The sequence below is a fragment of the Drosophila santomea genome, unplaced genomic scaffold (assembly GCF_016746245.2).
Source record: "Drosophila santomea strain STO CAGO 1482 unplaced genomic scaffold, Prin_Dsan_1.1 Segkk7_quiver_pilon_scaf, whole genome shotgun sequence".
Lineage (NCBI taxonomy): Eukaryota > Metazoa > Arthropoda > Insecta > Diptera > Drosophilidae > Drosophila > Drosophila santomea.
The window spans coordinates 593,132-620,847 of NW_025319013.1; the positions used below are offsets into that span (position 1 = coordinate 593,132).

General features: G+C 37.5%; 1 protein-coding gene across 1 annotated transcript in view; it reads left to right on the plus strand.

Annotated features, from left to right (window-relative positions):
- Positions 1–24,448, plus strand: part of LOC120457829 (RYamide neuropeptides) — a 97,445-nt gene extending 72,997 nt beyond the window's left edge. The window contains 2 exon segments of the mRNA XM_039645326.1: positions 24,145–24,305; positions 24,307–24,448. Coding sequence (XP_039501260.1) covers positions 24,145–24,305; positions 24,307–24,423 — 278 coding nt within the window. The 3' untranslated portion in view covers positions 24,424–24,448.
- Positions 24,449–27,716: the final 3,268 nt, after the last annotated feature.

Below are 27,716 nucleotides of genomic sequence, written 5' to 3' on the forward strand. Positions count from 1 at the left end.
AAAAACCCCCTCTAATATAGAATCATCTGAGGGCGATGAAGTAGAGGATCTCGACTTGGAAATCGAATTCGAGACAAAAATAGAAGAATCGGATATTTTGAATGTATTCATGCTGTCATAGAATTGGCTGAGGAATCTGAGTCTTACATGAAACTCTTGGCTCCGAACATGCTAAAAGATTCAGCACAAAGAAGGCTATAGCTGTCATGACCAGTAACTGCGATCAAGCCGGCACGTTCAAGTCAGGGAACAACGCCGTTAGTAAATATATATACTGCAGTACCGAACTGACGGGTAGTGCACAACTACCGAACTAGAGGAAATTCTCGAGGTGGCCAAAACAGCGGCAAGGGCAATTCCGGCCAAGGCAGAGGTCAATATAATAATAGGTACAATAACTATAATTATAATCAGAACAATAGGTACAATCAGTACAATGGTCAGTACCAAAACCAAAGACAAAACAATCAAGGCCAAAACCAGAATAGTAGCAGAGGCAAGTTCGGAGTGGCCAAAACAGAAATAATAATGTCAGAGCTGCTCAAAACAACTCGGAAAACTCCAATTAACCCTTACATGCTCAGAACTGAGCAGTACACGCGTTCATGTCAGACACAAGCTCAACAAAAACTCTTGCGTTTTTTTTAGATACAGGAGCGGACATTTCGCTTCTAAGGAAAATTCAGACACTTTTGAAGACATTGACGAAGAAAATGTCATTAATATACAAGGCATAAAGGAAGGCGTTATCAACTCCAAAGGCCTAGCCTTTATAGAATTACAAACTGGAGGATATCTAATTCCACATTTTCATTTGGTTGACTCCAAATTTGTATTGCAATGTGATGGAATTGTAGGTTTGGATTTTATTAAAAAATTGCAATTGCAAGCTTGATTACAAACATGAGAAAGATGTATTTGTAGTGAGGCCAAATAATTTAAATTTCCCAATTTTAATGCCAATTACAAACTCTTTGGTAAGTAATTCCGTATTATTACCAGCTAGATCAAAAGTTGTCCGTAAAATTGCTCTTATTACCTCAGAAAATCATATATTAATTCCGAATCAGGAAATCCAACCTGGTATTTTCATTGCGAAAACAGTAGCAACATCCAACATTATGTTGTCCGAGTTTTAAACACAACGAATCAAGATAAAGTTGTAAGTTAACACAAGCAGTTCTCACGGAGTGAAGAGATCTAACGGGAGAGCGGTGAATAAATATCATTAACTTAACCAACGACTTATAGTTGTCGCCCAACAAAGAAATAGGACTCACGCGGATAAGGAATTTGCAAAGTAAAAGTGCAATACCCGAAGTAAAAAAAATTAAAATCACCAACTTTCAATAATGCGGGAAAATGGAACCAAAAACAATCACAAAAGTCTCATCTTTTAACAAAGTGGAAAAGTCTAATTAACTACATAAATAAGCAGAAGAACTAAAAAATAAAAATTCAAGATAACAAGATTCCCCTTTAAGAATCTGAGAAGGAAAACTAGAATGTCTAACCCCAGCAACGAAAGCGGCGGGGACGCTACCGGGAGTATTGGTGGCGAAAGAAAGCCGTTGGCAAAACACTCCTCGACAATAAAATTAATATATTAACATGTGAGTAGGCTTTTTGTTCAAAGGTTCGCCAATAAATAAAATATATCACAGGAATACATTTTATTAGTGTAAAACAAGAGAGAAAGCTATAGTCGAGTTCCCCGACTATCTGATCCCCGTTACTCAGCTAGTGGAAGTACGAAGAAGAGTCTTCAACACTGACAGTTTTCGGCGGTTTTGGGCGTTAGAGTGGGCGTGGCAAAAAGTTTTTTTGCAAATCGATAGAAATTTACAAGACTAATACAAAAATGAAAAAATATCAAAACACTTTTCAAAAGTGTGGGCGTGGCAGTTTTGGCGGTTTGTGGGCGTTAGAGTGGGCGTGGCATGAATCGACAAACTTGCGATGCGTTTATGTCTCTGGAGTCTGTATGCTTAATCTCAACTTTCTAGCTTTTGTAGTTCCTGAGATCTCAGCGTTCATACGGACGGACAGACAGACTGACGGACGGACGGACGGACATGGCCAGATCGACTCGTCTATTGATCCTGATGAAGAATATATATACTTTATATGGTCGGAAACGCTTTCTTCTTGCTGTTACATACTTTTCAACGAACCTAGTATGCCCTTTTACTCTACGACTTACGGGTATAAATACGATAAATTCTCACGTGCCAGAAAATCCAAAATAAGGAAAATATATACAACAAATAAAAAATATTCAACAAATTTGGGAGTTTACAATTTAATAAATACAATAAATTCTCATGCGCTAGAAAATGCAAAATAAAAAATAAATACAGCAAATAAATGACATCCAGCAAGTTGTGGAGTTGAATTTTTAATTAATTTGATATTTAACTCTCGCTAGGAAATACAACAGAATCAGAAAATATAAATATTATACAAATATCCTACAAATATAAAAAACTGTATCATGTATAGGGATACTGGGAACATCTCCTCAGACGAAGAAGTCCTAGAACTTTTACACGGAAAAGTGCCAGAAAAAATCAAATTGAGATATCGTCAACTAGTAGGGCAGCAGAAATACAGGCGGAACAAATTGCGAATATAGAGGCTGCTATAGCCTGCGCACTTCAAAGGCAGGAAGAACTATTCGAAGCATAATTAGCCACAATTATGGGGGAGTTAAGTTTACTTAAAGATAAAAACCCGAAAATCCAGACATTCCAGGAAATCGAATCGAATCCAAAAATTGAGTGTAGTGAGCCCCTTGATATGGTCAAGTCTGTTCCAGAATTTGACGGTAAACAGAAAAATTACGTTTTCTGGAGACAGGCCGCCACTGCAGCCTAAAAAATATTTGCGCCTTACGAAGGTAGCAGTCGACATTATCAGGGCGTCGGAATCCTAAAAAATAAAGTAAGAGGCCCAGCGGCTGCTGTATTAGCCTCATTGAACACGGTATTTAATTTCCACGCCATACTAGCGAGCTTAGACTTCAGGTATGCATACAAAACTCCGGCACACGTAACAAAATAAGAATTAAGTTTGTCGAGGCAGGGAGAATTACCCTGCTCAAATACTATGATGAGATAGAACGGAAGCTAACGCATCTTACAAACAAAACAATAATGACACACGACGCAGCCGCAGCGGCCGTCCTTTATGAGCAACACGGGATGACGCTTTAACCGCGTTCATAACTGGCTTAAAAAAATCATAAAAAATTGCCGTTTTTCCGGCACAACCACCGGACTTGCCATCAGCATTGGCGTTAGCTCAAGAAGCTGAGTCAAGTAACGACAGAAGTATTTTCGTTCGCCCGACATAACGAAGAAAGAGCCTATAGGCCAAAAAACCAGCGACAGTTCGAAGTCATACGGCAAACTGAACCAAAATTAGGGGCGATTAAAAAAAAAAAATTCATTTTGCCAGAACTCCAAAGGGAGCAAACAATCAAAGTGATTTCTTTAAACAAAAGCCACACAACAGTGCAGGTAATGGCCAGAGCCAACCGGCGCACAGTGGCGCATTAGATACTTTTGCGTTACAAAAATCATAACTCTTGAACTAGTTGAGATGTTTTCATAATTTTTTTTGAAATGAAAGGTAATTTTAATACCTTTCGATTAAGTGGTCATACAATATGGTGTGATAAATAGTAGATTTTATACTCGAAAATTAATGTTTTTGGAGGCAGTTTTCTCAATTTATATCCAATTTCGACAAATACGAAATTCGACATGCGAAAAGCTTTGTCCAGGACATAACGGATACAACTGAGCAGAGGGAAATTGTTATAACAGAGCACAACAGAGCTCACCCAGCAGCACAAGAAAACGTAAAGCAAGTCTTGAGGGACTACTTTTTCCCAAAGATGCTACGGTTAGCAACAGAAACGACTTTGAACTGGAAGACCTGCTCAATGGCTAAATACAAACGTCATCCATCCAAACAAGCGGTAGCAGAAACACCGATACCTTCCTATGTGGAGGAAATCCTCCACATCGACATCTTTTCAACAGATGGAACCCTTTTTTTTACGTGCATTGAAAAATTTTCAAAATTTCGCATCGAGAGCTATTGGGGACGTAAAATGTCCCCAATATGTTAATAAATTTCTGTCCAAAAATAAAAACCATTTACTGCGATAACGAAAGATCCTCAAATTCCGAAACCATTAAAACAATGATACTAAATCATTTTAATATCACCATTTCCAACGCCTCTACACAGCAGCTCAAACGGTCAGGTAGAAAGGTTTCATAGTACCCTGGCAGAAATAGCCAGATGCTTAAAGCTGGAATCCGGCCTAAATGACACAACCGAATTGATTCTGTTGGCAACCAACAAGTACAACAATTGAATTCACGCGGTTACCAATGAAAAACCGATAGAAATTGTCCACTCGAAGTCTGCGGAATTCGAAGGGTAAATCAGGAAAAAAATTTAACAGGCCCAGAAAAAGACCCTTGACCAAGTAAATAAAGATAGATGAAAAGGTGTTCTTAAAAACCAACAGATGCCTAGTTGACAAGCTATCCCCACTATGTTCGGAAGAAACCTTAGAGGCAGACCTGGGTACCACGGTCCTAATAAAGGGGAGGGTGGTCCACAAGGACAATCTACGATAAACATGTTCGCAAGATTCCTGACCCCGTTTCCAATCTTTTTTATATCTTTTTAGGTTACGGTATTCCATTTTAATCCTTTTACTAACGACTGTTAGGACAGACCCGACAATTCGACTTAATGAATGAATGAAATCGTCATCTGGAAATCGTACGGATACTTGCAACACTCGACAAACATGACAACGTACGAGGACTACGCCGACCAGACAGAGACAATGACAAGGACATTTACAGACGACCACCGGACACCAGTAATTATGACGGACTTGACACACATTCGCAAATTATTATCCACTTTAAGGTTCCACCATAGGGCTGCTACAAGTTTAAATTTGACCGGGACGGCACTGAAGGTCATCGCCGGTACCCCCGACTTTAACGATTGGGAAAAAAATAAAATTCAATCAAGACCAGTTAATAACAAAGCATACTTAGTAGAGATCATTTATCTAAAAATAGAGTTGTTATTACAGATTTGGAGAATATCCTAAACATTGTAATTCCATCAATTTTAGACGAAACCGTTTTTGGCGAATTTAGAGACAGACAGCCTATTGACATTAGTTTAATAGAGCTACTAGAAGTATCTAGCATAAGCGAATTTTAAAATTCAGAAATTTTGCATTTTTTAATTAAATTCCCAAACCCTAAGATTAAATGTAAAAAAATTACAATCTTCCCGGTCCAGCACAACAACAAGATCAACAACGGAAATCTGGGGGCGGAATGCAGATCCCGGAATGTCAACATCGGGTACTGCAAGACGACGGTCGGCGCCACTTTCTGCAAAGAACTGCAGAATGGCACTTGCGCTCAGCAGATAATCTCCGGGGCCTTTGCACACTGTTCTACACTTCCGGGCCACCTGGTTTCGGTGACCATTGTGGATCACGGCACTCTCACCGCACGGAGCACTCGCGGAGCGAGTGATCAGGCCTGATGCAGAAGTGCTGACTTGGCCTTCTGCCAGCAGTTCTGCTACGAACCAGAGGCCTGGAGTTGCACTGGGACCGGATTCTTAAGTTAGTTTTTAATTATTATAAATACTTGAATATTGTAACCCTCGCCCTAACGGAAGAGCGGTGAATAAATATTATTAACTTAACCAACGTCTTATAATTTGTAGATGTAAAAGATCTACTTTTTGAGTCTCTATCAAACTAAGAAAATGACCAGAAAACTCCAAAGAATAGAAAAAAATTGTATTAAAACAACTGTCAAAGAAATTTTCACCACAATTAAAAAAGCTGTGTTTAGAAATTAGCGATGTGTTCGGTCTGGATATCGAACCGACTTCCAATAATTCCAATAATTTGTATAAACAATTTGTATAAACAAAAACTGAGATTGAAAGGCCATGAACCAGTGTACATAAAAAACAAGAGAGAACGCAATAGTCGAGTTCCCCGACTATCTGATACCCGATACTCAGCTAGTGGAAGAGCGAAGGAGAGTCTTCAACACTCACAGTTTTTGGAGGTTTGTGGGCGTTAGAGTGGGCGTGGCAAAAATTTTTTTGGCAAAAAGATAGATGTTCACGAGACTAATACAAAAATGAAAAAATATCAAAACATATTTCAAAAGTGTAGGCGTGGCAGTTTTGGGCGGTCTATGTCTCTGGAGTCTGTATGCTTAATCTCAACTTTGTAGCTTTTGTAGTTTTGGAGATCTCGACGTTCATACGGACAGACAGACGGACGGACATGGCCAGATCGACTCGGCCATTGATCCTGATCAAGAATATATATACTTTATATGGTCGGAAACGCTTCCGTCTGCCTGATACATACTTGTCAACGAATCCAGTATACACTTTTACTCTACAAGTAACGGGTATAATTATCGAAGTCCGCAAGTCAGAAGCGAGATACAAAAACAAGTTGAAAAACTTATTAAATAAGCCAAATAGGCCAAATAGGTGAGCCTTCAGTATCTGATAGCCCACAATAGCCCGCTTCTTCTTGTTCCCAAGAAAGCCTTACCAGGCTTGCATCGCAGAAAATGGCGATTAGTAATTGACTACCACCAAATAAATAAAAAGTTGTTTTCTGATAAGTTCCCTCTTCCTAGACCAACTGGGTAAAGCTAAATATATCTCATGTCTGGACTTAATGTCAGGTGTTCATCAAATCGAACTTTATAAAAATTCAAGAAATTTAACGTCTTTTTCAACGGACATTGGTTCGTATCGCTTCACGCGATTACCTTTCGGCCTAAAAATAGCGCATAATTCTTTCCAGAGTATGATGACAGCCGTCACAAGCATTCCTGTACATGGATGATATTATAGTAATTGGTGGTTATGAAGATCATATGTTTAAGAATTTAACAGATGTTTTCAAACTTTGCAGACATCATAACAGAAAACTACATCCACAAAAGTGCTCTTTCTTTATGCACGAAGTGACATTTCTCGGTCATAGATGTACAGATAAATGAATTCTTCCTGATGACAGAAAATGTAATGTTATTGAAAATTATACAGTCCCCCATGACGCGGATAGCGCTAGAAGATTCGTTGCTTTTTGCAATTATTATAGACGATTTATAAAAAATTTCGCGACTATTCACGGCACAAAACGAGATTATGTAAAAAGAAAGTTCCTTTTGAATGGACAAGTGAATGCGGAAAGGTATTCCAGTACCTTAAAGTATCCAGACCTCAGCAAAGAATTTTGCATAGTTACTGATGAAAACAAATCACAGGTCAATCCAAGCTCAAAGACGACAAGAATGCGACTAGAACTAGAAGAATACGATCTTACAGCCGAATATCTAAGGGGTGAAGATAATTTCGTAGCAGACGCAAAAACAATACAAAAACTAAAAAATTTACAAAATCAAGTCCTGAAAGTCACTACCAGGCAACAAAGAAGACAAAACAATATCTGCGCAGATAAAGATAAAGAACAAGAAATTTTGTTTAGGCAAAATCTTGAAATAGCTTCAAAGCCCAACGTGTATCAAGTCATTAAAAATATCGATGTACGAAAGGTAATGGCCGTGCAGAATAACAATACAAAAACTACAAAATTTACAAAATCAAGTCCTGAAAGTCACTACCAGGCAACAAAGAAGACAAAACAATATCTGCGCAGATAAAGATAAAGAACAAGAAATTTTGTTACGCAAAATCTTGAAATAGGTTAAGTCATTAAAAATAACGATGTACGAAAAGTAATGGCCGTGCAGTCGAATAAAAGCCTATGTCATTTCAAACAAGGTAATAAAATCATTTCAAGAATGTTGGCGATTTGTACACTAATGGAATTCTAGACAAGTAGGTAAGTTTTTCCAAAGGCTTGAATCGCAGGCCGGTGTATATACTCTCACTCAACTTAAATTGGCACCGCATGAAAAAATTTTGAATTTTGAAAACTCTAGGAGTAGCGCTACTCAAGCCGGTGACCATTATAAATAATGAAAAAGAAAGCTATATTGTCTACATATCATGATGAATCTGTTCAAGGAGGTCATAATGTCATTACAAAAACTTTGGCCAAAATAAAAAGACACTACTATTGGAAAAACATGACTCGTGAAATAAAAGAGTTTGTTCGTAGATGTCCTGTCAGATGTCAAAGACAACTATACACACAAAGACTCCTTTAACTAACGGGTGTTTTTTTTAGAGGTATAGAACTTTAAGATGGCATTACTGTTCAAGATGGCGACCGATTTAACAGCTGTCAAGTGATTTATTCTCAGTTTGGTTTGGCAATTCGTCATGCGTGCTTACAAAATCCAACTCGTGCAAGAATTGAAACCAAACGATCATCAAGCAAGGCGTAGATTCGTCGAATGGGCCCAAAACGAGATTGCTGTTGTTCCCGATTTTTCATAAGCCTCCAAGATCTTGTGATTTAACACCGCTAGACTACTTTTTGTGGGGCTATGTAAAGTCATTGGTCTATGCGGATAAGCCACAAACGCTAAACCATTTGGAAGACAACATTCGCCGTGTTATTGCCGATATACGGCCAAATGTTGGAAAAAGTCATTGCAAATTGGACGTCCAGATTGGACTACATCCGAGCCAGCCGTGGCGGTCATATGCCAGAAATCATATTTAAAATGTAATGCCACAAGATTATCTTTCATGTCAATAAAATTCATGTCAATCGAATAATCCATCGTTGTTTTATTGCAATTTAAAGTTCTATACCTCTAAAAAAAACACCCTATACAACTGAAACACCAATGTAAGCTTTTGACAGAGTAATAGTGGATACTAGAGGTATGGTAAGAAATACGCTATTAAATTAATATGTGATCTAAGAAAATATCTCGTTGCCATACCAGTACCAAATAAAAATGCCTATACTGTCGCAAAAATACAATAGATAATAATTAATGAAAACGACAAATCCATGCGTGTTATAAAAAAATAATAAAGAAAGGATCATTTTTTATACCCGTTACTCGTAGAGTAAAAGGGTATACTAGATTCGTTGAAAAGTATGTAACAGGCAGAAGGAAGCGTTTCCGACCATATAAAGTATATATATTCTTGATCAGGATCAATAGTCGAGTCGATCTGGCCATGTCCGTCTGTCTGTCTGTCTGTCCGTCTGTCCGTCTGTCCGTCTGTCCGTCCGTATGAGATCTCAGGAACTACAAAAGCTAGAAAGTTGAGATTAGGCATACAGACTCCAGAGACATAGACACAGCGTAAATTTGTCGATTTATGTTACCACGTCCACTCTAACGCCCACAAACCGCTCAAAACTGCCACCCCCACACTTTTGAAAAATGCTTTGATATTTTTTCATTTTTGTATTGGTCTTGTAAATTTCTATCGATTTGCCAAAAAACTTTTTGGCACGCCCACTCTAACGCCCACAAACCGCCCGAAGCTGCCACGCCCACACTTTTGAGAAATGTTTAGATATTTTTTCATTTTTGTATTAGTCTTGTAAATTTCTATCGATTTGCCAAAAAACTTTTTACCACGCCTACTCTAACGCCCACAAACCGCCAAAAACTGTCAGTGTTGAAGACTCTTCTTCGCACTTCCACTAGCTGAGTAACGGGTATCAGATAGTCGTGGAACTCGACTATAGCGTTCTCTCTTGTTTTGTACTTAAAAGTAAATTTTTGACTTGTTTAAGACTTCGGTCTATTTGGGAACGTAGGCAAAACGAAAATAACAAAAACAAAAATTAAAGGTAAAGTTAAACAAAAAAAAATGTAGTCATCAATTGAAATTGATAAATGGTTTGCTATCCCAGCTGCAGCCATGTCAGCATGGTGATATATGAAATGTTTTATGAAACGCAGATCAACAACCACTAACCTTTTGGAACTAACTTCAAACAGATCTCATCTACACTGACTTTAGTAAAGTATATGACTCTGTTAATCATTCTCTTCTAGTAAGGAAACTTGATTTATTAGGTTTCCCTGTTGACCTTTTATAATTGGATTTTAAGTTATCTGAATGGCAGGACGCTACGGGTTCTATTTAAAAATTCGTTCTTGTATTTTCCGAGTCACATCCGGTGTCCCACAAAGGAGCCCCTTCGTCCGCTCTTTTACCTTATTTATTAACGACCTTCCCTTAGTAATAAAGCATTCGCGTGTACTCATGTACGCAGCCGATGTGAAGTTCTGTCTCCAGTGTAAGGTAATTTCTTGTAATTTGGACTTACATTCCTATTTTAATAGCTTTTATACCGTGATAACGTACTAGTCTTAAATGGCTCGAAGTATTATGTTATGACCATCTGTCTTGTCAACGCAAATGGGTACTCTTTGGACAGAATACCACATGTTGATGATCCTTGTGTTCTTTTGGGCCCTAAACTAAAAGTTTCAGACCATATTTCGTCTATAGTAAATAAGGCCAGGGGCGTGCTTGATTTTATAAAAAGGGTGGTTAAAGATATTTGATGGTCATGTAAGCATGACCAAAACCTTATTTCTATAACTTTGACTTTTTGTAGACTTCTAAATATATATATTATATTTGCTCGTCATTGTTGTCGTCCATGTTTCCATTTATTGTCTTAATTACTGTTCCTAAGCCATTTATTATGCCCCTCTTTTCCCTATAATGAGGTGTTAAGTTATCAAGTGTGTATTCTATGTTAAGATTTGGGGTAACTGTTTGTTTCCTTCTAATGACTTCTTATCTTCGACTTATGGAGTTTTTGTCTCCTGGTCGATAAACATGTGATACCTCTAACTTGCAAAACTTTATGTTTAGAAAAACGTTAGTTTGATGCGTCTATTCTCTTTGAGAAAAAGTGTACTATTGTTCCTTAAAGTTTGTAGTGGTACTTTATTTAGATTCAGTCTTTCCGTTTTTGTTTCAACTGTAGTTTGTAACCGTTGTTTAATTTCGAAGTATTCGTTAAGTTTTTGTAAGTAGTCGTGATCATTGTTAAAGGTTATTTCTTTGTTAGAAATGTGTGTACGCCCGGTGAATAATTCGAGTAGAGTAAAATAAGTACTTGAATGTATAGCGTTATTTTAAGTGAGGATCGTGTCGGATAGATACTCAGTGTGTTTCGCAATCGAGTTATTGTTGTTTACGAGTGTCGAATATGATTCTGTAGATTTCTGTTAGAGTAGGTCCCTTGTATTCGAATATTAATGATTTCCAGTATAAGAATAGAGACTTCTCTCTTTAGCTGCTCAAATATAAATGTTCTATATTTGTGATGGTTTAACATGAAGCCTAACATTCGAGTGCTGTTCGCTACGAAACCCCTTACGCTGGTCTGCCGATGTTCCATGGTCCGTGTTGAACGTTCTAATACTGTGTCACTGCCCGGGTTGGTTTCGGAGGAGGTGATGACCTGGTGAAGTTGGCACCGATAACTCGCGCACATCCCTCGCATCCTTTGTTACTAAGGCTTGTCACAGTAAGTGGTTAAGCATACGGCAATCATTTAAAGAGGAATAAAACAGAACCCAGCCAACAATCTAACCGCGTCTTCAAAATCGTTGGTTCGGTTGGATTACAGCTTCCTAGCAGCGGTTATTCGGCGGCTACTGCCCCGATCAATTCCCTCCCTCCCGTAGAAGCAGATATTCGGCGGCTACTGCCCCGACCAGTTGCCTCCCCTCCCCCGTAGCAGCGGTTATTCGGTGGTTACTGCCTAGACCGATCAGGAAAAAGCATCAGAAAGTAGGCAAGAAAAGCACCAAAGAGCAGCGAGGACACAACAGGGGACAACACAGAGGCCAGCGCATCGGAACAGACCAGGCACCCGTGGTGCTGGTGCGGAAGAAAAACGGGCAGTGGCGCATGTGCATAGATTATCAGCTGCTCAACGACGGGTCTATCCCCAACGCATACCCTATCCCAGGATAAACCACATCCTGGAAAGACTGAGGAACGCAAAGTTAATCTCGACCCTAGATCTCCGCAACGGTTACTGGCAGATCCCAATGGCGTTGGACAGCCGTGAATGCACAGCCTTCACGGTGCATGGACGGGGACTCTTCCAATGGCGTGTTATGTCATTCGGCCAAAACCGAATGACATCCTACGGAAGAACCACCCATGGAACTGGGAAGAGGACCAGCGGACCGCGTTCGAGCTTCTGAAGAAACTTCTAACCGATGCTCCCATGCTGGCTTGTCCCGATTTCTCGCCAAAATGGCACTCCAGACCGATGCAACCCGCCAACCTTTGGAGGCATTAGACCGGATTAGCCTGGAGGAGTCCCGCTGCAAATTGATACAACGGAAAATGCAAGAGGTGAAGGACGACCCGCAGAAGTTCGCCGACTAAATCGTCGAGAACTGGGAACTCTATCGTCCCCTGGGACATCGACACGACATCGATCGTGTGTGCCACCGGACTATCGAGAAAGAGACCTCCAAGATTGCCACGACGCCCCCGACCGCCAGAAACTTAGGAATACGAAAGACCATACTCCACATCGCGCAGCGATATTATTGGCCGGCCATGTTCCGAGACGCAGGCATATACGTACACAAGTGCCTTCTGTGCCAGAAATTCAAAGTAGAACAATGCAAACAGACCGGAAAGATGCTGTCTCGCCAAGTTGAGGAACCTTTTGCCGTACTTTATGCGGATTTTGTTGGAACGTTGCCGCGGTCCAAACAGGGAAACGCCATGCTACTAGTTTTCTTCGATTCCTTCTCCGAATGGGTAGAACTAGTCCCACTTCGAAGAGCCACTGCCGCCACGTTAATTGAAGCGTTTCGGGAACGCATACTAGCCCACTTCGGGGACCCGAGAATGTTTGTGTGCGACAACAGAACCCACCAGTAAGGCGTTCCGCGCGTTCCTGAAGGACACCGGAGTTGACCTCCAATACACTGCACCGTATTGCCCACGAGAGAACCCAATCAAACGAGCAAACAGAACAATAAACACCATGATACCCCAGCTTGTCGGAGAGAACTCTTGGGACGCCCTCTTACCCGAGCTTTCGTTGGCGATAAATTCCAGCATTTCGGAGTCACACGGGTCACATCCTACAAGGCCGGGAGCCCCGCCTGCCTGGATGCGGCTATGGGCCACTAACCCCCAAACAACGTGCCGAGCAACTACGGGACATCTACCGAATAGTCCAAATAAACACGCAACGAGCCAGCCAAGAGCAAGGCTGAGAATACAACCTCCGGCATAGGGAATGAAGATTCATTATAGGCTCTTTCGTCCTCGTTCGACAGTACCATCTGACCAAGGCATCCGAGGGATTTGCCCCAAATCTGGCACCCAAGATTGATGGCCCCTTCAAAGTTGTCGCCTTGGCGTCCCCTAACATCGTTCGCCTCCGGTGAATTACTTGTTGTTTGTTGGAAAGTAGTGGTATGGAGGGTTATATTATATTGTAAAAGGAATGGGTGGAATATGGTACCTGAGAACTCGGCACCTTGGTCATAAATTATAGAATATATGGTTGGTCAAATTTTGAGAATTTGTTTATTATGTGAATAATGTTTAAAGGTTTTGCGGGAGTTTCGGTAACTACGAAAGGGGTTTCTGTGGATGTCTGTCGTATTTGAGTAGTAAGCAAGTGTCGCAATTGTTGATGACTTTTGTACCTAGTTTTTTTAAGTTTTGGAAATATATATGTCGTTTTAAATGTTTATAGTCTTATCTATGCCCCTATGATTTGATTTGTTATGATATTCTGATATAGTTTGTGTTCGTACATTTTGGTCTACAATTTTTTTTAAGAAAATTGTACAACGACAAATTTTGTATAATTTGTTATCGGAGAAATAGGTATGAAAAGCCTGTTCGACTAGGATGAAATTTCGTCTGGTACAAGAATTGCGAGGGTTTTTTTGGTTGTAATACTTCTTTTAATATATGTGTAACATTGGTCGTATTGTAATTGGTTTTTGTGATTGTGGTACAAATTTTATTGTGAAATGGCGTAATGTTTTGATTTGATTCTGTTATTGCATGTTTTAAGATGACTTTTATTTAAAAAAAAATTAGGGGTTGATTAGAGGTAGGAACGACTTAGTGCGTCTACAACTACGTTTTGTGATTCTTTTTGATCCTATATAGTCGTAAGAAGCTAGTATTGTTTTCCAACAAAGTGATTTGGGATTTTGGCCCGATGAAGGGTGTGGTCAGTTATTATCTTGAATTTTCGGCCGAAAAGGTGTGGCCTGAACTGACCAGCTGGCCAGACGATGGCTAACCTTTTTTTCCTGTAGTGGAATATCTAACCTCAACGTCTGATAAAGTTCTACCTGCAAAAGATATTGGTTTATCATGGTTTTCTGGTCCTTGTGACGGGATGGCACCAATGTCGTAATTACTGGCATCGGTGGTTACCGTGAATGTTATATTAAAATCTGGGAATTGTAGTATTGGTTCATTACAAAGTAAGGTTTTGCAAAGATTTAAACCACCTTTAAATTCGGAATCAATGATTACGGACTTGTTGGCTTTTAATTGTTTCGTTATAGGTTTAGTGATTTTTGCAAAATCCCTAATAAACTTCCTATAGTAGCCTGGAAGGATTTAATCTCTTTAGCATTTTTTCGGCTTGGGAATTCTTTAATGGCTTGGATTATGATAGGGTTGGGCTTTACACCATCGTGAGTAACAATATGACCAAGAAAATACAAATCTTTATGTAGAAAATTACATTTTGATGGTTGTATTTTCAGATTGGCATTTTGTAATTTGGAAAAATGTCCCTTATGTCTATTATGTGTTCTTGAAGAGATGGAGAGAAAATTATAATATCGTCCAAATAGACTAAACAATTTTTATACCCGTTACTCGTAGAGTAAAAGGGTATGCTAGATTCGTTGAAAAGTATGTAACAGGCAGAAGGAAGCGTTTCCGACCATAAAAAGTATATATATTCTTGATCAGGATCAATAGCCGAGTGGATTTGGCCTAACTCCCACAAACCGCCAAAAACTATCAGTGTTGAAGACCTCCTTCGCACTTTCACTAGCTGAGTAAGGGGTATCAGATAGTCGGGGAACTCGACTATAGCGTTCTCTCTTGTTTCCAATACAGTCTTGTAGAACATTGTCCATGACTCGTTGGAATGTGGCATCCATCTCTATGTGGTGGAAACCGCTGGCCAAATTTATGGCTGTCAAGTATTTTGTTTTTCCTATACTATCCAGTATGTCGTTTATGTTTGGGATTGGGTACCTGTCTGGTGTTGTTTTATCGTTTAGTTTTCTAAAGTCTAGTCTCCATTTCGTTTGTCCAGTTGCGTCGGATTTTTTTTTGGGAACACCCTGTATGGGGTGTTTTAAGGTAAATGGCTATTTCTGTTCTAACATCTTGAGAATTTGTTTGCAAACTTCTTCTTTATGTATATATGGGTATATGTATGATTTGGTATGAATAGGTATGTTATCTGTTGTAGGTATACTATGTTTAACTACATTGGTAAAAGTGAGGGGTTCGGAACAAGTTGTAGAACAAGTTTGAAAAGTTTTTACAAGCTTTTATTAAACTACTTTTTTCCTCGTCGTTTAAATTATCGACGAGAATATCCAAGTTCTGTGTTTCGTGTGTTCAGGTTCACTGTGTGAAGCTCTCATACAATAGATCTGGTTGAATTCGTATAGCTTGAATTCAATTGCGTATGTCAGATTCATTTACTAATTCGAATATGCTTTGGTTTTTTTAGCAGTATACCTCATACAAATAATTATATGTGCATCATATTTCGTTTAAATAAAAGGAATATAACATTTGTTATAATTATTTTGATTTTGAACGTTTATTGTTATTACAACTTAAGATATAAAAAACAAAAAATTAACAAATTCAAATTTTACTTAGACCTAAAAGACTAAATTTAAGTTTATCTGCTCAGTAAATGTTCATTTTATGTTCATTTATTTTTCTCTCTTAATTTAAAATAATAGAATAAGTAAAAAAGGATATTATTATTTAGATTTTTACGCTCTCAGTTTTAGGCAAGCGAAAAGAGAGCAATTTTGGTCTTCATATTTTCAAAAACTAAATTAAGCCGTTTGGCATAGAAATAACTAAAGATTGTAGTGTTGATAAGTCAATATTAGTTCATTTCCCGTCTATGGGTGATTTGAGGTGACGAACTGTCTCAAACTGTCTGCCATATTTAAAAACACGAGTAGAGAGAATCTCCCATAGTTTCTCAATAGGAATTTTTCTATCTTTAAATAACTTTTTGGTGACCTGTGCCGTGTCCATTAAAGCGTTATCCTGTTGATAGCTCCAGACGTCGCCATAAATGTTGCTAGCAACATCAATCAGTTTGGCATTCATTCTAGTGGATATGTAAAATATTGGGGTCTTGCAATTGTAGCAGAATGCTGCCATCACGGTGCCACCTCCAAATCCTCGCTTGTATAAGGACCGTCGTTCCTGGCGCGAGTCTCCCCAATATTTTTTGCAATTGTCTGGGCCATCTAAATCAAATATATACACTTCGCGGCGTAGTACCATAGCCAGATGGGATATTTTGCAACCGCTCCTATGCATTCCAATAATTATTCTCTGCTCATTAGCTGACAAACTTGTACCACGAGACATTTTAACCTAATAACTTCAATAAATGTACATATGTACATTTTACATTATTCATTAAATTTTTACAAAAAAAACATTTTTCCGCGTTGCTATCAGCATGAAAGATCAGCTAGACTGATTTTACGCATTTAAAAATTTACTACCCAATTCCAAAGAAATTGTAATAACAGGATGCGTAACGGCCATAGATTGGTTTTGCACTATGCAGCCACTTTTTTGGTGAAATCAATTTTGATTTAAGAAACGAATTTGATTAATGTTTTAGTCTAATAGTCTAATAAAATATAAAATATTATTTAAAAACTGATGCCGAAAGAATTTTGTTTATTAAAATATTCATTTGTTAAAATTGCCGCTCGAATTAGCTACCGTTTGAATATTTATATTTATGTTAATAATTAATAATTAATAAAATGTAATAATCGGTAGCCAGGGAACACCACGAGGAGGCCGTTACAAATATTATCACTAATTGTTGCAGTTACTATTTGCGCTTATACTTCCTTACTTTACTAATGCAACCAAACTACTTTAATTTAATATGTTTTCCGTTATTGTCATCTTTAAGCAAACGGATTAAGAGAAATTAAAAAGTAAAACAAACAAGAAAGAACGCTATAGTCGAGTTCCCCGACTATCTGATACCCGTTACTCAGCTAGTGAAAGTGCGAAGGAGGTCTTCAACACTGATAGTTTTTGGCGGTTTGTGGGCGTGGCAAAAAGGTTTTTGTCAAATCTATAGAAATTTACAAGACCAATACAAAAATGAAAAATTATTAAAACATTTTTCAAAAGTATAGGCGTGGCAGCTTTGGGCGGTTTGTGGGCGTGGCAAAACGTTTTTTGGCAAATCGATAGAAATTTACAAGACCAATTCAAAAATGAAAAAATATTAAATTATTTTTCAAAAGTGTAGGCGTGGCAGTTTTGGGCGGTTTGTGGGCGTGAGCGTGGCAACATGAGTCGACAAACTTGCGCTGCGTCTATGTTTCTGGAGTGTGCATGCTTAATCTCAACTTTCTATCTTTTATAGTTCCTGAGATCTCGACGTTCATACGGACAGACAGACGGACGGACAGATCGACTCGGCTATTGATCCTGATCAAGAATATATATACTTTATATGGTCGGAAACGCTTCCTTTTGCCTGTTACAAACTTTTCAACGAATCTTGTATACCCTTTTACTCTGCGAGTAACGGGTATAAAAATAATATAAATTTGAAGTCTAAGAACTTCTAAAATGAAGGCCATATTTTGTCATTTTTACAATGCATGTGCATACGTGTGCTCAATACAGAGGTCAGCTGTCGCTGTATGCGTACAAGAGAACTTCTGGCTCTAGAGCTCTTCGCTCTTTGGCATTTGAACAAAATTTCGAGAGAGCTTGGAGCCAGCTCTAGAGCCAGCACAAAAAATCGTATGGCGTTATGCATCTTGTTATTCTAATGTCTTTGTGAATACCGAATGCACTCACGCTTTTTTAAACTAACGGTACAACGAAAGGGACAAGAATGCAAGCATTTTTGTTAAATAGCTACAACAACAGGTGCCGTAATCATTCTGCATTCATCAAAATATAAAAAATTAACTGTAAACACAAACAAATTTTCAAAAACAAAAATGCACCGATAATTACTTGTATGAGGTACAATCCTCTAGTTATGTGTAGGTTATTAGCAATGGAAATGTGGTTGCACCGGAAATCTCCACTTTTGATTTGTACTGGTAAAGGAATGTAAGTTTTCGAACTACGCGGTAAGTTGTAAACTTCGGTAGAAGGGTTAATACGTGTAAGTATTGGTATTAAAGCATTGGGGGTTTCTAATAGGTTTTCAATTAAGTTTATTTTAGCTCCCATGAGTCCATTAAAGCATGGGTGGAATTGAATTCTTTGAAAATTGGGACTCGAACTGATTCTTTAATAACAAATGTGTTTAGTACTGTATGTGTTTCTATTTGTTTTGTCAGTACAATTTATTGTATATTGGGAGTGAATTTGGGTTCTATGTAAGAATAAGTGGAATTCAGAAGTTCAAGTGTTATTTAGAAAATTTTGTACAGTTATGTACAGAGATGACTCGTCTATTTAGGTATCCGACTGGGGCATCGAAGTTGGGTTTTGAAAATTTGCTTCGTTGTTAATGTTACAGTATTAATTCTAGTGTTATTGCCAGTTTGGTTATTGTTGCTATTTTTATTGTTAGCCTTGTGTTGTCCAGTGCTATTATTGTAGCTCTTATATATACTATCCGTTATTGTTGTTGTTTTGATTATTGATGTTTTTCCTATTCTGTCCGTTATTGTTTTTGTTGGGTTGTCTAAAAGGGTTATTGTTGTTCCTTTGTCCGTTATTGTCATGTTCTATGCGGCTTTGTGACCCGTCACGAATTTATATGCTTGTTCTATGGTATCTTGGTTTTTTTGCACGAATGATTGAGCGTAATGGATCTTTTAAAGCAATAAAAAAAGTTAAGGCCGATGTGCAGGCACCATGATGCCAGCGTATGCTTGTTGATTTTGGGTCGTGCGATCTTGGTAAGCCCCTCACTTCTCCTACATAACAAGAATAGATATTGGTAGTGCCTGTAAAAGTTCGTACCGTTCGTCAGTCAGCAGTCCTCACTGCCCCACAAGCTGTAGCTTGATGGTAAAACAATCGGTCAATGTTTCGACCTCATTTCTTCCCCTTCATGCGTCCGGATGCCTGATGGATCGTCGCGGGCCGCGCAATACGATCCCCTTTGTCAAGGTTGTTCGTCAAACGTTATATAACCGTTTTTGACCTACTACGCTTCTCGAGTCAGCACCCCTTTTGGAAGTGTTTACCTACTCATTTTTTTGTGGTTAAAGTAATAACAAATTTTAATGATTAATAAGTTGTTGACTTGTGCTATGTAAAGGCATGGTTTTTAGCGGGGAATAGTGCACACGTCAACAAAAATTGTTGGCTATTCACGAATGCAAACGTCGCTCTGAGGGCTCTTGTCTTTGCTTAACAAAAACAAGGTGGATACTCGCCGCTGAAAGTTATTTTTATTTAAACAAAATTTGAACACTGAAAATTTAATGTCTATTAATGAAATATATTGCCTGGACGAGGCTAACATTAAAATATTTTCTTTTATACCGGACACCCTTTGGTTATCATTATTACAAAAATAATTCATACTAATCGTATGAAAATTGAATTGGCACGAAAATATATGCATATATAATAAATATATAAAAAAACAAAAGATTACGCTATAGTCGAGTTCCCCGACTATCTGATAGTGGAAGTGCGAAGGAGAGTCTTCAACACTGACAGTTTTTGGCGGTTTGTGGGCGTTAGAGTGGGCGTGGCAAAAAGTTTTCTTGCAAGTCGATAGAAATTTACCAGACTGATACAAAAATGAAAAAATATCAAAACATTTTTCGGTTGGGCGGTTTGTGGGCGTTAGAGTGGGCGTGGCAAAAAGTTTTTTAACAAATCGATAGAAATTTACAAGACCAATACAGAAATGAAAAAATATTACAACTTTTTTCAAAAGTGTGGGCGTGGCAGTTTTGTGCGGTTTGTGGGTGTTAGAGTGGGCGTGGCAGCATGATTCGACAAACTTGCGCTGCGTCTATGTCCCTGGAGTCTGTATGCTTAATCTCAACTTTCTAGCTTTTGTAGTTCCTGAGATCTCGACGTTCATACGGACAGACAGACGGACAGACGGACGGACAGACGGACGTACAGACGGACATGGCCAAATCGACTCGGCTATTGATCCTGATCAAGAATATATATCCTTCTGCCTGTTACAACGAATCTAGTATACCCTTTTACTCTACGAGTAACGGGTATAAAAACAGTGTTCCTTCAAACTTACCCGACTTTAATCCGGAGCAATGAGATCTCGACGCGTTGGATCCTGGGTTTTGCTACTGATGGGATTATCTATACATATACATTCGTGCACTAATAATTTGTTAACTAAACATTAACGTAATATACACAAACAAAAAAGAATATACACTAAGTAAAGGATGTCTATCGAGACATACATATTTATATTTACGAATTCAGACCGAGAGTTTAATAAAAAAAACAACAAGGTTAGTTTCTGATATATTATTAAACGTTTTATTAATTCCAATAGAGGAAGAACTAGAGCGTTTGGATTATCACTAAGTTGGATAATGGATTTCGAAGTTGAAATGGGCCTTAGCAAAGCTATCGCAATTGATAGCGTACTCAGAACTGAACTGAACTATGGGGACATGTTTACTTTTATATCGGCAGATTGGGATAGCTTAATATCGAAGTTTAAGAGAATTGAGTTATAAATGTTTATTAAGAGAGAAGCTCTCGAAAAATAGGAGAGAGATGCTCCCGAAAAATAGGAGTAATTGGAGAATCCTGAGACCATTGCGTGGGCGGAAGTTTTTGTTATTTCAGTTGGCCTCGCCAAGTGGTCAAATGCTTACGAATTATTATTTCAGTTAGCCTCGCCAAGGGATCGAATGTTTAGGGGACGACGTTGGCTCGCCACAGAGTCTAGACTTTGGAATATTATGCTGTGTGTAAATAACAGCTAAGCTTAATCGATGGGCTCTCGATCTTTGATTACATTTGGTTCTTAGACATTAATGTGTGCGTGTGAATTGTTACAATAGTGCGTGTGGTTTTGTACTTAGACATTAATGTGAGTGTGTGAGTTGGGGAGTTGTGGGTGTAGAATGGACATGTTACTATATATGTATGTTTGTATGAATGTTTTTCGGTGGCACGCTTCAGCTGCTACCCGATTCTCACATTACTTGAATTGTGCACTTGTTTTTTGTCCTTGCTGTTATCCATTTAAAAAAAAATGCACCGGTTCACTTATTTATTGTTTAATTGCTTGCTTGTAGGCGATCTTGTTTTCAGTGACGGATTGTTTTTGCCCGATACACTGCTTATATCTGTTGAGCGAACTCCGTTTCCCGCGTTAAGCGCTATTGGTGTTGCGGAATACTGGGTACGATCCGTTCTAGGGTGTGGTGGTGAGCCCGTCGCCGCTGCACTGATCTTTTGTAAATCCTTACTAGCTTCAATAGTACTAGCAACATTAATATGACGGCAATGAACTTCAGCACACCTAATATCTCCTCTTTGCGGTCGACGACTTTCACGTTGATAACATTGGCGGTGTTGTCGGAGTCTTTAGACTCCTTGTCCCCCATCTTGAGACTTCTGTAGGATTATAGATATTCTTCAAGCGTGTTCCCTATATTTGTCCTGGGTACTTCCCTCCTCCGGCACATCTCCTTTGACCGAAGTTATTACCGTTTTAAGACAGTCTTCACTTGAATCACAAGAATAATAACTCGGAAAAAATTTGTGAATTGCGCATTGGTTAGCGTTGTTTTCGTTCAATGCGAAATGAGTAAAAATTTAAACCAAAGCGGAACGCATAGAATGACTGAATGCAGAGTAAAGTTTAGAGTACTCCGATAACATTTTGGCAATTTCGTCGTAAATGGCTGTCATTGGCAATGATGAGAATGCAGAGCTCGAACGAAAGCATAAGTACTTAGTAATTTTTATACCCGTTGCTCGTAGAGTAAAAGGGTATTCTAGATTCGTTGAAAAGTATGTAACAGGCAGAAGGAAGCGTTTCCGACCATATAAAGTATATATATTCTTGATCAGGATCAGTAGCCGAGTCGATCTGGCCATGTCCGTCTGTCCGTCCGTCTGTCTGTCCGTCTGTCCGTCTGTCCGTATGAACGTCGAGATCTCAGGAACTACAAAAGCTAGAAAGTTGAGATTAAGTATACAGACTCCAGGGACATAGACGCAGCGCAAGTTTGTCGATTCAGATTGCCACGCCCACTCTAACGCCCACAAACCGCCCAAAACTGCCACGCCCACATTTTTGAAAAATGTTTTAATATTTTTTCATTTTTGTATTGGTCTTGTAAATTTCTATCGATTTGTTAAAAAACTTTTTGCCACGCCCACTCTAACGCCCACAAACCGCCCAAAGCTGCCACGCCCACACTTTTGAAAAATGTTTTGATATTTTTTCATTTTTGTATTAGTCTTGTAAATTTCTATCTATTTGCCAAAAAGCTTTTGGCCACGCCCACTCTAACGCCCACAAACCGCCAAAAACTGTCCTTCGCACTTACACTAGCTGAGTAACGGGTATCAGATAGTCGGGGAACTCAACTATAGCGTTCTCTCTTGTTTTTTTTTAAAGTCTAATAATATTAAGAATTAACAAGTGTGAAGATGGAGGTAAGGAGTATTATATGCTAAGTTTAATTAAATTTTCCATTTCTTACATGCTTTATGGGAAGAGTAAAACAAATATATGTTTATCAGCTTCTTGGTTGATTTGTAAAAACGCAAAATAGGCAATTTTGTCTCTACTAACTGCTGATGTTTTGGGATTCGAATGTTTAAATGTATTCTTTTGTTTAGTTTTATTTTTATACCCGATACTCGTAGAGTAAAAGGGTATACTAAATTCGTTGAAAAGTATGTAACAGCCAGAAGGAAGCATTTCCGACCATATAAAGTATATATTCTTTAACAGAATCAATAGCCGAGTTGATCAGGCCATGTCCGTCTGTCCGTTGATATGTTGACATAAGGGTTTCTAGATTCCTAGAAAAGTAGGTAAAAGCCAGTAGGAAGCGTTTTCTTGATGGGGATCAATAGCCGAGTCGATCTGGTTATCTGTCTGTCCGTATAACCGTCGAGATCTCAGGAAGTACAGAGGCTAGAGTGTTGAGATTAAGCATAGAGACTTAAAAAAAAAAACGCAGCGCAAGTTTGTCGATTTATGTTGCCACGCCCACTCTAACGCCCACAAACCGCACAAAGCTAACACGTACACGCTTTTGGAAAATGTTTTAAAATTTTTTTTATTTTATTATTAATTTTTCTTGATGGATGTATTGTACCATCACAACAGAGTCTGGCACATGTCTAATTCTGTGGATGTACTCCTGTTAAGTTCCGAAATTCTTAGGCACAAATTCTTCTACATTTCCTAATATTAATACTTGCAAATTCAAAAATTCGGGATTCCTTTAAAAGCTTAGAAAGAATCGAGTACAGTACTAAGAATAGCTTACGGTCGAGGTTATTAAAAGCGGTACTAATCTACTTGTTAGAGGGATTAAACGCGTGCAGTTCGTTGATTAGCACAAGGTCCTAACTTCGAAGCTGCAGCTTTCGCCAAAAAGTATAGTTACCCCTTTAACCCCATTTGTAGATGCATGAGGTGTAATGCGCGTCGGTAAACTTCTTCTTAGTTCTCACAATTTCCACTAGAACCCACTAAATTCAGATAATTAGCTAGCGAGTTCTGCTCTGAAATTTGATGAGAGTAACGGGTATTTTTAAGTGGGGACACTTATTAATATTTTTTTAAAATATGAAAGCTATAAACCGTTTTTTCATAATCATATATACCACTAATTGTTAACAAATTAATATATTTTCAGTTTTTGTTCTATTTCTTTCTAGGAATTCAAAAACGTCCAGCCTTCTTTGTTGGGAGTCGCTATGGACGATCCGGAAGTACAGCATATGATGAAAGTTTAAAATCCAGACGAATTTTTATTGTTCCGCGAAACGAACATTTCTTTCTTGGCTCCCGGTATGGAAAACGAGGGGGAAAATACTTACCGCCTTACGAGGGGAATAAACATGCTGATAGTCAGGAAAGGATTTGGAAACAGTGGGAAAGAACGAACACTATACTTAAGCTTTATAATCATACATATTCTGATGCGAAATACTTAACTAATATGTAAAAGTAATATCAATGTCGAAACCCCGAAGTATTGGTTGATCAATATTTTGAGTTTGTCATAACATAAGACTCTGACATAAATGTCGCATACTAATGCCTTCTGTTTAAAAGAGGATTTTGCATTTAAGAATAATATATTATATACGCCATAAGCGTTGCATCACAACGAAGGAAAACTGCTAAGAACTTAAAGGGCTTAGTTTTGTCGTTATGGCATGGTTGAAAATATGTAAAGTGTAACAAGTTCTTAAAAAGGAAATACAAATCTATTTATTTAATATTAAAAATAAAATATCATTAAATACAAAATCATGTATTATGATTCTATAGAAGAGAAATAGCTTAAATGAACTTTAAAAGCTGTCAGAGTTCCTGATACAGATAATGCTACAGAACTAATTAAAATATGAAAAAATATCACTACATTTTTTAAAAGTGTGAGCGTGGCAGTTTTGGGCGGTTTGTGGGCGTTAGAGTGGGTGTGGCAACATGAATCGATAAACTTGTGCTGCGTGTATGTCTCTTAAGTCTGTATGCTTAATCTGAACTTTCTAGCTTTTGTAGATCCTGAGATCTCGACGTTCATACGGACGGACGGACATGGCCAGATCGACTCGGCTATTGATCTTGCTCAAGAATATATATACTTTATATGGTCGGAAACGCTTCCTTTTGCCTGTTACATAATTTTCAACGAATCTAGTATACCCTTTTACTCTACGAGTAACGGGTATAAAAATAATATAAATTTGAAGTCTAAGAACTTCTAAAATGAAGGCCATATTTTGTCATTTTTACAATGCATGTGCATACGTGTGCTCCAAGCTGTCGCTCTATGCGTACAAGAGAGCTGCTGGCTCTAGAGCTCTTCGCTCTTTGGCTTTTGAACAAACGGAAACGCTTCCTTCTGCCTGTTACATACGTTTCAACGAATCTAGTATACCTTTTACTCTACGAGAAACGGTTATAATAAAGGTAAGAGATTCGATGCGTGGTAAGTAAACACATTTTTGCAATCCGTTTCAAAATAGTAACAGAAAAGCTCGCTATTTCGAGATCCTCGACTATCAGATACCCGTTACGTCAATAATGCGGGTACAAAGGATAAATATAAATCGTAATCCATTTATTTAATAAAATGATTCGGGTTGGTTTTTTTCTCCGATCTTTGATGGCCACGTTACTGGGTGGCAAACAAGGGTTAAACACTAGCGGGGACAACGCGCTCTTAGTGGACACATTTTGCCCTGTGCGGTGGTCGGCAGTGTAATTCAGGCTTAGCTGAAACACCTCGCTCTATTCGGTGATCGGTAGCACAGTTTGGACTTAGCAGAGACACCTTGCTCTGTTTAACCGTCGATATGCTAGTTCAGGCTTAGCAGGAGCACCTTGCTCTGCTTGCCGATTTGTATTACGAACCAGACTTAGCTGAGACACCTCGCTGTGCGGCGAACGGTATTGCAGTTCGGACTTAACAGAGACACCTTGTGACGTTCTGTAGTGCCTCGGGTAGTCAGGGACGGCCAGGGTCGTCCAGGAAATTCATTTGTTTCAGGACAGTGGTGCTATTGAGGGATCCCCGACCCGAGTCCCAGTGATAACGCTCGAAGTTTAAACCTTTATTAGGCTTATACAGAGATGATTAATTCTAATTTCTACACGGAATGATATGGTGCGTATGGCTGCGTGGTTTGCTCGGTGCGGTCGCCGTCGGGCTTCTCTCGTCTGAGGTCCGATATCTGTAGGTGGAGCTTCTCGCGTCTGGGTCCTCCGGCTGTAAGCGGGGAATGAGAGGTAGGTAACGGACCCTTAAGTCAGCATAGACAATTGTTGTTGTTGGACCCTTAAGTTTGCATAGAAAATTGTTGTTGTTGGACCCTTAAGTCAGCATAGAGAATTGTTGTTGGACCCTTAAGTCAGCAACGGCAATAGGAATAAACACTTACTATCCTAGTATATTATATTTACCACTGGGAGATCCTACTGTAGAGCTGGCTGGTCGCCGCTGGTTATGTATTATGTATTATGTACTATGTATTATGTATTATGTATTATGTATTATGTATTATGTATTATGTATTTGTATTTATTGTATTATGTATTATGTATTAATGTATTATGTTTATTATTATTATGTATTATGTATTATGTATTGTATTATGTATTATGTATTATGTATTATGTATTATGATGATATGTATTATGTATTATGTAATTATGATATGTTATTATGTATTAATGTATTATGTATTATGTTTATGTATTATGTATTATGTATTATGTATTATGTATTATGTTATTTATGTATTAATGTATTATGTATTGATATTATGTATTATGTAATTATGTATTATGTATTATGTATTATGTATTATTGTATTATGTTATTATGTATTATTATTATGTATTATGTATTATGTATTATGTTTATGTATTATGTATTTTTTTTTTTTTTTTTTTTTTTTTTTTTTTTTTTTTTTTTTTTTTTTTTTTTTTTTTGTTTATGTATATGTATTATGTATTATGTATTTATGTATTATGTATTATGTATTATGTATTATGTATTATGTATTATTATTATGTATATGTATTATGTATTATGTATTATTTTTGTATTATGTATTATTATGTTTTTATTATGTATTATGTATATGTATTATGTATTATGTATTGTATTATGTTATGTATTATGTATTATGTATTATGTATTATGTATTATGTATTATGTATTATGTATTATGTATTATGTATTATGTATTTGTATTATGTATTTTATTATGTATTTAATTATGTAATGTATTATGTATTATGTATTATGTATTATGTATTATGTATTATGTATTATGTATTATGTATTATGTATTATGTATTATTATTTGTATTATTATTATGTATTATGTATTATTATTATGTATTATGTATTATGTATTAGTATTATGTATTATGTATTATGTATTATGTATTATGTATTATGTATTATGTATTATGTATATGTATTATGTATTATGTATTATGTATTATGTATGTATTATGTATTATGTATTATGTATTATGTATTATGTATTATGTATTATGTATTATGTATTATGTATTATGTATTATGTATTATGTTATGTATTATGTATTATGTATTATGTATTATGTATTATGTATTATGTATATGTATTATGTATTATGTATATGTATTATGTATTATGTATTATTATATGTATTATGTATTATGTATTATGTATTATGTATTATGTATTATGTATTATGTTATGTATTATGTATTAGTATTATG